The sequence below is a fragment of the Solanum tuberosum genome, unplaced genomic scaffold, assembly GCF_000226075.1.
Source record: "Solanum tuberosum cultivar DM 1-3 516 R44 unplaced genomic scaffold, SolTub_3.0 scf00010, whole genome shotgun sequence".
Taxonomy (NCBI): Eukaryota; Viridiplantae; Streptophyta; class Magnoliopsida; order Solanales; family Solanaceae; genus Solanum; species Solanum tuberosum.
In genome coordinates this window covers 18,189-28,626 of record NW_006238936.1, presented here as the reverse complement: position 1 = coordinate 28,626, position 10,438 = coordinate 18,189, and the positions used below count along the sequence as shown (strand labels likewise).

Genomic DNA, 10,438 nt, shown 5'->3' with positions numbered 1-10,438 from the left:
TCAAGATTTTTAAGTGGGTACAGATGAGGAAAAAAGGGAAAATTATATATAATAACAAACAATTAATTCAAATTAAATACTATAAATATACTTTGATTTAATTGTACCCTATAGCAAACTATTGCTATTTTCGCCACTCTCCCTGGTGGAATCTCGCTCGCCACTCTCGTTTGGTGGCAGTCTCGCTCACCTCTCTCGCTTTTATACAAACACAAATGTATAAAATGTGTTTGTGTTTGTATAAAGCGAGAGGAAATTGTATGTATACATATATTTTCGTTCCCCTCTCTCCCCTCTCCCAGATCTCACTCGCCACTCTCCCAGATCTCGCTCTCTCACTTTCGAATTATACAACTGTTTTTTTTGTATATGTATAGCGAATTATACAACTGTTTTTTTTGTATATGTATAGCGAATTATACAACTGTTTTTTTTGTATATGTATAGCGAATTATACAACTGTTTTTTTTGTATATGTATAGCGAATTATACAACTGTTTTTTTTGTATATGTATAGCGAATTATACAACTGTTTTTTTTGTATATGTATAGCGAATTATACAACTGTTTTTTTTGTATATGTATAGCGAATTATACAACTGTTTTTTTTGTATATGTATAGCGAATTATACAACTGTTTTTTTTGTATATGTATAGCGATTTATATAACTGTTTTCTTTGTATATGTATAGCGAATTATACAACTGTTTTTTTTGTATATGTATAGCGAATTATACATATATATGTTTGCTATGGAGCGCAATTATGCAAACTTTGCTATAGCATACAAATATGAATTTTGTGTTTGCTATATGTGAAAGTTGCTAAAAAAAGGAGAAGTTTTCCCTAAAATAAAAGAATGAAGGCTCAGAACTGAACTTGCGCCAATCTACCCATTTTTGGGCCAATTCCCTCTTCGTAATACCATAACCAAATGCACCATTCAAAATAATATTTCAAGACTTTGAAACGATCGAACTAGACGAAGATAAAATCTTTTGGTGGTCAAAGAATTGTTAAAAAGAAAAATGGGGCAACAGAAGTTTGTGATACTATTGTTTGGGAGGAGTAGTTAATGTTAAAGAGTTTGACGTCAAAACAAATATTTTCTTCACACAACATATCATAACTTATCCCATCTAAAAATAGACACCACCCAAAATTGGTGAACTAAATGAATAATTATTTCAGGTCACCCATTTTTGGATGAACAATGCTTACTGTTTGAAACAATCAACAAGATTGCGCTGCCTGCTCTTTTATCACAATTCACAGCATAACATTTGGAGTATTCAGATCTGCATTTTTGAAAAGATGGTTAGAAATATAATGAACTGAAAAGATGAAATTCACAAGCCCAACTAACAAATTAACTAATGGATGCAAGAAAAGATTGAACAGTATAATACAAGATAAAAAGATTGAAGTTAGCCACACAAACTGTTTACCTAATCAAATGGCATTCAAGACCAGAATTTTTTATTTCCCCCTTCACTCCACTGGGCAAATTATTACTGCGTTCGTCCTACTTATAACTAGAAGACGAATTATCAGCTACTTCCTTGAGCAAGAAACTCATGTAGCATGAAGAATGTCCATACTTCATCATAAGAATAAGAAAGTAGAACGTCTAAATCTTGTAAACTCAACATATTTCACTCGTGTGTCAAGGAATTACCCAAACCAAATAGATATGCAAAATGTGTGATCCTAGTCCAGGCAAAAGATCCATCATAACCGATATTTATAACACTAGAAACTAGCTTACAGCAGCATTATATAAAGAAACCAGAAAATCACATGTAGAAGTTATAGCATATGGGAGAATGTCCCTCTATGTATCTCATTGATGTGGAGGAACATGAGCAGCTAAAGACCAACCCTTCAATATGTCTATGGAAAAGACAAAAAGATTGTCAATATGGAGGTTGAATTCAATGATATATTTCAAGAGACTAATAGATTATGGTGATGAAAGAATCCCCAAATAAAGATCTGCATGCCTGCTACAGCAACATGAATTTTCTCAAATCTATATATCGTAACAGTAATACACCAGCAAGAAATAAGGTCTTTACAGGTCATGTGATTCATTAAGGTACTGACAAGTTTGACCTGAGGGTAATCATACTACTCATAAACTATTAATTCTGGAGACTGATTTTTGGAGAAACAAACTGTTTTGAGTTGAGATAATTTGCAGCTTGTTGGGACGGCTATTTATGCCATTTGCATGCAAATGCCAGATTTCATGAAGTTTCACCCCCTACGGTGGATGATTCAGCTCCCATTTGGCCATAGATTTCGAAGCTTAAACTTGAAAATGTGAGTTTTTGAAGTTGTGATTTTGGAATTCGAAGTTGTGTTTGGACATGCATTTTTACGGAAAAAAAATTGAAGTTTTATGAGTAAAAGTCCCAAAAACTGGTCGAAGTAAGTTTTTGGGAACCTGAAAATATTTGAAGATCAGATTTTGAAAATCTGATCAAATTTCATGGCCAAACAAATACGTGAAGATAAATTTTCAAAATCTACTTCCAATATCTATGGTCAAACTCTAGCTCAATGTTTATTTGGTCAAACCCCACATACGGAAAGAGGTCTCCAAATAGAAAAGCTGATTTAGCTGTGCACAACTATGGTCCTTACCTGATGTTAGATGGACTAAACAATGGTCCTTATCCGATGAGGAAATGTGTAAGTACCTTGTTCATGTGCAGTTATTTGATGTTTAAAGTATTTCTGAAGAATACATATGAAATACCCCACCCTTGTCACATTGTTTTGGCTTAGTAATCTCAAGGCAAATGAAAGGTCCATGTAACACAGATTCCAACTATAGGGACTTTTGATAAGTTTCTGCAAGGTTGCCAATTTGATAGCTAGCTTCAGCTCTGTTTCTTGGTCATTGATCTTTACTCTGTGGAGTATTATGTGCTTAGCTTAAGCTTCCACAATGCTTTGTACCGGCTGCAGCAACTATCCATCTCAGTGAACCCTTTAAAGGGTTGCGCAATGAAGCAAGATATGTGAGTTGCATACAAGCTACTCAGAAAGATCAACTTACTGGACATGGAAGATTAGAAGAGATGGGTCGCTTTCAGTAAAGTCATATCATCCAAAGCTCTTGGTGAGGGATGGATATGATTCCATACTTGCTGGTTTGATTTCGTTGGATACCAAGAAAGGTGTGGTTTTTTACTTGACGGCAAAGAGGGAGCAATATTGACAGCTGAGACCTTGAAAAAAAAGGAAAGCGGACTACATATGTACAGTGGTGCTTCATGTGCAAATGTTCAAGTGAAGATGTAGACCTCCTCCTCTTACTTTAGTTGGTGGTGACTTGCTTGTGGTGTGAGATTTTGAGATGGTTAGGACTGCATTGGGCGATGCCGGGCACAATGATGGAGCAAGTTCCACTGAAAAAAAATTAGAAGGAAGAGAAGTCAAAGGCCTGGGATGTTGTCCCACAAGCAATTGTGTGGATCTAGTCGAAGAAAAAAAGTAGAACTTTCAATGAAATAGAGAATGATCACGTACATTGAGGAAAAACATCTCATTTCTTGTTTCTTTTTGGTGCACCCTTGAGATTTCAATTTGAATAAATGATTGGGTGTTGTTCATAGAGAATCGTATTATGTAGATTCTCTACTTTTTGGTATACAGTTTGTATACCAAAAAGTTTCTCATTATTAATAAAAGGTTGCATACACATGTGACTCATGACGCATACCTTAGATTTGGGAGATTTGTTGTTACTGGATCGAGTTAATGATTTCACAGAACAAAAGTAACAAGCATCGGTTGTTTCACTGGGGAGTTTATTTGATTGTCTGGAAAGTTCGTGCTTGTTGAAGTGGAAACAAGCCCAGCATTGTTTTGCTAGATACAATTTAGAAAACTGCCGCTGCACTTCGTTTTTTCCCCTTTCAGTGGTTTTGGTAAGTCTGACGGCTGTATTTTGATTTCAGTTCACAACAGTAATTTAATAAGAAATTTAACATAAGTCAGAAGTTAACATAGGTAATCCTCATTTTTCATCACCAATCATCATAGATGCAACATGATAACATCACAGTAATGAGACAACTAAAACTCATCAACCTTAGATCATGCGAGTAAAACCACCAAATGAACAATAAGCCTTACCTTTAAGGGTTTTATCATAGTTTTCCAGCTGTGTCATAAAACCAGCATTGGGAGAAACGACTGGTCTTTTACTCTTGACAAGCTCAAAAGCTTCAGAGTGACTCATACCATGCTTTTTCATCAGATAAGCGATGACTATGGTTGCACTGCAAAAGCATAGAACAAAAAAAACAGTGACTATTTTGATAATGACAACTGAGAAGCAGTAAACTGGTTGCTGTCAATTATTAGTACTTGACTGAATATTGGACAGTTAAGTACATCTACTGAAGAAAACAGTGATCTCACTATACAAAAGGAACACCAGGAAAAGCAAACAAGATAAAATTTTAAGTTCTAGAAAGTTCTTTCTCAATTTCCTTTTTCACTATTGTTCGTGAAGTGTCAAAGATTTAGAGAAAATGACACCAACCATGGTATAAGAAGGAAAAAGGTAAGTTTTATTCGACCCAAATGTTATACTAAAAAGAGTTAGCTGATTCAATATATATAAAGACAAACAATTTACTAAAGCGAATCTAAGTCCAGACCACATAAGATCAAACTAAAATAGGGCAAGAAGCAGATTGCTAAATATGAATAGGATTCCATATGGATAAAAAAGTTTCATATTAAAATTTAAGCCGATAACCAAATTCATCCCCCCCCCCACACACACACACAATCCTTTTTTATCTTGCACTTGTAATAATGAAGTCAAGCTGAAGGTATGGCATGCCTTGATGATATAACTACTATTGCTAGGATAGATTTGAAAGAGATCAGATGAGCAAGTAACAGGAGAGTCTCGCTACAACAAAGAAAGAAGGCTACACAGATGCCCTTCAAAAATCCATAAATACATGAAACTTGTGCAGTTAGCTTTTAAAGAAGGCTAAAACTATTATGAGAAATGGTCAACTTCAGAACTGCAATGGTGACTCACTAAATCTTCCACTTCACCAGGTCTATGTTGAAATATCCGTCACAGTTAAGTAATGCCATACACACAGAAAGTGGCATCAAAAGAAACATAAATGAGCGTAATCAGTTAAATATTGACGATAACAATTCATTCTTTCAAAGTTTTAACTTTGGAAGCATTACTTTACACCTCTATACTAGATTTCCGACGAAGAGCACAAAAGATGCAAGGAACTTGGAGAAACTTGCAATCCAGGTTAAGGATTAAGGTCTTCAGCATGACTGCAAATGTCCAAAAAGAATATCATAGGAACTTTGCTGATCCAGGACAAATGTTGTCCTGCTCACCCCCAACAGCAAAAGATGTGGTTGGAAGCTACCTCCATGATACTGCTTTAGTTCACAGTATCAAGCTGAAGATGGAATATGAAGGTTACTATTCTTGAGTTAGGCTTAGTCATAATATTTTTCTTTTGATTATATATAGCAAAGCAAGATGGAGAGAAGCTAGTTTGGCTTAAATATTGTACAAAACCGGTATAGTTTTAAGCACCACTATTTTGTATTGTTTATCCACATACAAAACCATGATTTCAAGATCCAGGCAAAGATGCTTGAAATCACCTTCTGGATTTTCCAGCAAAGCAATGGACCAGCACACCACCACCCTGTCCTTTTGCTTCTTCAATGAAGTCGAAGCATTCCTCAAAGTAATGTGAAATATTTACATCAACTCTGTCATGAACTGCCCAAAATTTGCAAGAAGTTGAAAATATAAACAAATCATTCATCAATCTCATTAAAAGTGAAAAAAATTTAGGACATTAAGGCAGAAGGCCTCAGTTTATCTTTTCTGTATTGGAAAGTTAACAATCTTTTTTTTTTTCTGATAAGGAAAATGGGATAGTTCCAACCTTTACTAGGTAGATGAAAATGAAGGTGAAGCAAAATTATAATAAGGCATTATCATAAGGAAGAATCTGATAAAGAAGTTGGTACAGGTAAAAGAGGCAGAGTCCCAAGAAGGCTCTGGTAGGAAAAGTTGTACTTCACGTTGCTATAGTAGAGTTCTTTGCTTCTCCAAATTAGATAGTTAACCAGAAAATTTTACATAATTTTATGAAGGACCACTACAAACAAAACTAAGGGGGGTTTAGCAATAAGAGAAACGAAGAGAAAAGACGGGAAACAGGAAGAAATTCACAGTACAGCAGCAGCACCAGTGCGGACAACTTAGAGTGTGGCACGGTACTTCCTGTTCTCTTAGTTCTATTTAAGTATAGTTGCTGTTGACTATACTTACATAAAGTAAGGAATGGACCATACATTAGTTATTGACTTATATAACATGGAGATACAAATTTTCTCACCACGTGCATATATTCAAGACACATTTAAAGAAATTCAGCTATATTAAACAAAGTTAGAAACTTCCTACCAGAAAGGACTTTGTAGACAAACTCATTTGGATAAGGAGGATTTATATCTCTAGCAATCGTCAAAATATGAGTTAGATTCAAGCTTTTGAGTGCAACTTTATTGTTGGCAGCTCCAAGGGACCCTAAATAGAGACCCTAAGAAATATAAGGAAACAAATAAGTATAGGTGAAAAATAAAGCTAGAATGGCTAGGAATCGTGGTTTAGTACCTCTTCAATCATACAAGGATTCTTATCTTCTCGAATGATTTTTGCTACAGACATTGCACGCATTAGAGCTTCAATTTGCCCATCATAAAACTCCAGAGCTTGAGCCATTTTTCGGTTTCTTCCTTGAAATAGCTTGAACTTTCTGAAAATTTTAGAAGTTCTGGGATTTTTGGCATATAAGTTTTCTATTAGTAATAAATTAGTAAGAGTTTATGCATACAGAGGAAAATCAAGATTCAGGACACACCTAAAAATAAAGTAGACTGAAGTCTAAAGTGTTGCATACCCCAATACTGTCTCCCAATGACAGCTCAAGCACTTGAAGGAAAGAATAACCTACTACTTGAGTACCACAAAGTTTAACACCTTTTCTCCTAAGGGAAACTTAAGCATTGCATATAAGGAATTCCAACATGAAGTAACTTATTGGTCTTTCTTCTTACAACAGCTCCATTGGGAATTTTTAGCGGAAAAATAGGCTCCTTTTCAATTCTTGAATTTGCAGTTGCTGGTTCGAGTTACCTTATTTTGTAGTATGGCTTTTAGTTACTGTGCAAATCTTACCCGAATTCCAAAAAAAATAAAATGATAAGGTAGGGTAAAACCCAAACACATGAAGATTTAGAAAGCCAGTGTGGGGATTTTTCCTAACACCATTTTCATTTGATATTCTTCCAAGAATGGCTCTATGAAGAATGAAATTATGTTCACACTGCACATCTCACCAAGACATTGGTGAAAGCTATGAACTCAAACTCTTGTCATTCAATTACACCTCAATCCCAAACTTATTGGCTATATGAATCGTGTACATCCTCTCTGCTGTATTCAGGCCTATTCGTTCCATTTCTATATAATTTGTCAATGTTAGAGGATTCATCATACTATGATTATTTGTTAAGCTGGTCATCTGCCTACTGCAAACCATTTTCATTATCCTGGTTTGGGACTGGCTATTTGAAGCTACCAAGAGGTCCAACTCTTGTAATTTGTAAATCCGTAATAGGTATACAATAGTTGAACACAAAATTTGGCACAAAGTTGAAACAATTATCCAAGCATTTGATTCTAGAGAGCAGCAGAATTGCAGAAATCCAGAGATGAGTTCTTGAGAAAAAAAAAGGCATAATACATAAACAAATACTCAAACTTCGCCTCAGCTGGCAAGTAAGCAATCTAACTTTGAGAGTGCACATCTAGACACCTCAACTTAGTCTCAAACTGACAACTAAACACTCCCAACTCGTCCTCAACACCCGACACTGATGTAGCACACAAACTTTGGAGGTGTGCAGATGATCTTTTGTAAGTCGGAGTGACGTGTCTAGATATGCATACTCAAAATTATAATGCTTGCTTGTCCGCTGAGACAAGTTTGAGCATCTGTTTAAGTATTAAAGTGTGTTGAACAAATCATAATTGTTCATAATATTCCACTAAACTAAAATTCTTTTGGGACTTTGATCAAACATCTCCGGGGCAACAAAATTCAGCCCCCACATTCCACGGAAATTTCAAAAATTCTGCCTCTATGAAGCTGCTAATTGATTGAAATTTCCCATATTAATTTATTTTTTCCAGATTCCATTTGTGCAAAACTCAAGAAGTTTGGAAATCCATATTGAAGAGTTGAAAATCAATTGGGTATTCTCAGAATCGAACAATCATCAATTGATACAGAAGAAATACAGCTAAAATAACAAAGAAACGAGAAGGAAAATGAATTAATGAAGATCTTACCGCGCTGCGAATCAAGAGTAGATATGATGGCAATTTGCAGAAAAACAATATTACAGTAAAGACAAAACAGAGTTCTGTTATTTCACAATTGGGGTTCTAAGATAAATTAGAGGGGGTGATTATCTTTTTACCTACCAAACAAAGTTTAGCCACTGTTTCCCATAGGCTAATTGAAAATTAATTACTTTTTAAAGCAAATATATATTTGAACAATTTTATTTTATTTGAACAAAATTTTAATATTATCATAGTTCATTTTTACTTATTTTTTATAAATAAATTATCACTTTTAATATATTAAAAATATATATTTTTCTCATGATTTAACCTTAATATTTGTTATTTATTTCCTAAATCATTTTACAAAATTTAATACTCCGTAAGCATAGATGTATCATATGATAAAATATGGAGAAAAGGACATAAATAGTCTCTTAATCATAGAAGTAAGTCTAAAATGGTCATTTAACTATATTTTTATTGGATTTAGTCCTTTAACTATTTAGAAACTTATCAATTTTGATCCTTTAACTATACACTTATCAGTTTTAATCCTTTAAGTATGCAAAACTTATCAGGTTTGGTCCCTTAACTATACATTTACCGATTTTAGTCCTTTAAGTATTCAAAAACTTATTAAGTTTGGTCTTTGTCCTTTTCTTTTTATACAAATAACTTAGATTTATATTAACGGAACTCTTCGTGAAATTAAATATTTAACCCATTTTAAAGTTGTCTCTATTCCCGCTATTTTTTCTTCAAATTACTCTGATGAAAATAACAATAACCTCAACGATTCACAATAAAATTAATTAGGAAAGAAGATACAAGTCCTAATTTTATTCAATGGAGGATAAAATGAAGAATATAATTGTTGCTAATGACTTGAATATATTGTGTTCCGTTAACGGTTCATAATCAGTGCGAATATTTTAATATTTTTTTTCATACAAAAGAAAAATAAGAGATTTGATCTTATAACTCAAATTTCTTTACATAAAATAAAATGAATAGACTAATAAAATCAATCTATTTTTAAAAAAATGCAAATCTACCATTTTATAAATTTCATACTTTGAAAAATTAACGGGTAATATTTTTTTTTATAATAAAGTTTAGCATATTCAAGTCATTAGTAGCAATAATATGCTTCATCGTATCATCTGTTGAATAAAATTATAACTTATATTTTCTTTCCTCGTAAATTTTATTTTGAATCGCTGAGGTTAAAATTTATTGCATAAGGTAATTTGAAGGAAAAATAGCGGGGAGAGAGAAATAACTGAAGAAATGGCTAAATTGTCACTCCCCGAGCCTACACCTCGGACGTGGCTGGCACTCGAAGACCATTGCTGGCCTCGAGCGAACCCTTGGCCTGACTTACTTACTCAGCGGAAGACTTAAACATTAATACAATGATCAAATGAACTTACTCAAATAACTTAGTTAAATAACTTAGAATGTTTAAGAGTCAACATTCAACTTGGCCAAAATGGCAACTCAAGTCTTAACATATGAAATGACAATGTAAAGACATCCGACTACTAACGGTCTATGAAGCCTCTAAAACAAAGAGGGATGTCGGGACAGGACCCCCAATCATCCTAACATCTGAAAGACTAGAAAGCAAATAAAAGAAGTCCTCCGGAATGCAAGGGGGCTCACCACTGACTCTGGAGTGCTCAACTAGATCAACGGCGCGCTGGATGCTGATCCTGGTTACCTGCGTCTGCATCATACTAAAGATGCAGGCCAACTGGCATCAGTACATTGAATGTACGAGTATGCGAGTTGAAATGCTAAACAACAACTTAAGCTTAAAAGGATATGAGAGGAATTGGAGAACTTACCTAGCTCAACTCAACTCAACATGACTGAACTCATTTCAATATAAAGCAGTTTAAAAGTAAGTGCAATATAAAGAAAAGTTGTTTAAAAACATGATGTCAACTCTATGTATATACAAGGATACAACATAACTCTGAAATGTATGTAAAA

General features: G+C 34.2%; 1 protein-coding gene across 7 annotated transcripts; it reads right to left on the bottom strand.

The window, feature by feature from the left end:
• Window positions 1–1,029: 1,029 nt before the first annotated feature.
• On the bottom strand, window positions 1,030–8,524 carry LOC102596040 (dual specificity protein phosphatase 1). 7 transcript variants are annotated; one of them, XM_006339337.2, is made up of 8 exons: window positions 8,441–8,524; window positions 6,701–6,860; window positions 6,491–6,626; window positions 5,677–5,797; window positions 4,150–4,295; window positions 3,734–3,954; window positions 3,328–3,419; window positions 1,269–1,298 (listed from the first exon to the last, which is right to left on the bottom strand). In XM_006339337.2, the coding sequence occupies exons 2-7, from the start codon at window positions 6,806–6,808 to the stop codon at window positions 3,372–3,374; spliced, it is 780 nt and encodes a 259-aa protein (XP_006339399.1). In that variant the 5' UTR covers window positions 6,809–6,860; window positions 8,441–8,524; the 3' UTR covers window positions 1,269–1,298; window positions 3,328–3,371. The 7 variants fall into 7 exon arrangements, 6 of the variants coding, with proteins under 6 accessions (XP_006339400.1, XP_006339399.1, XP_015166661.1 ...); XM_015311175.1 differs by lacking the exon at window positions 3,734–3,954; XR_001474105.1 differs by lacking the exons at window positions 3,328–3,419; window positions 3,734–3,954 and adding an exon at window positions 1,449–1,525 and having other exon boundaries at window positions 1,270–1,298.
• Between the last annotated feature and the right edge of the window lie 1,914 nt (window positions 8,525–10,438).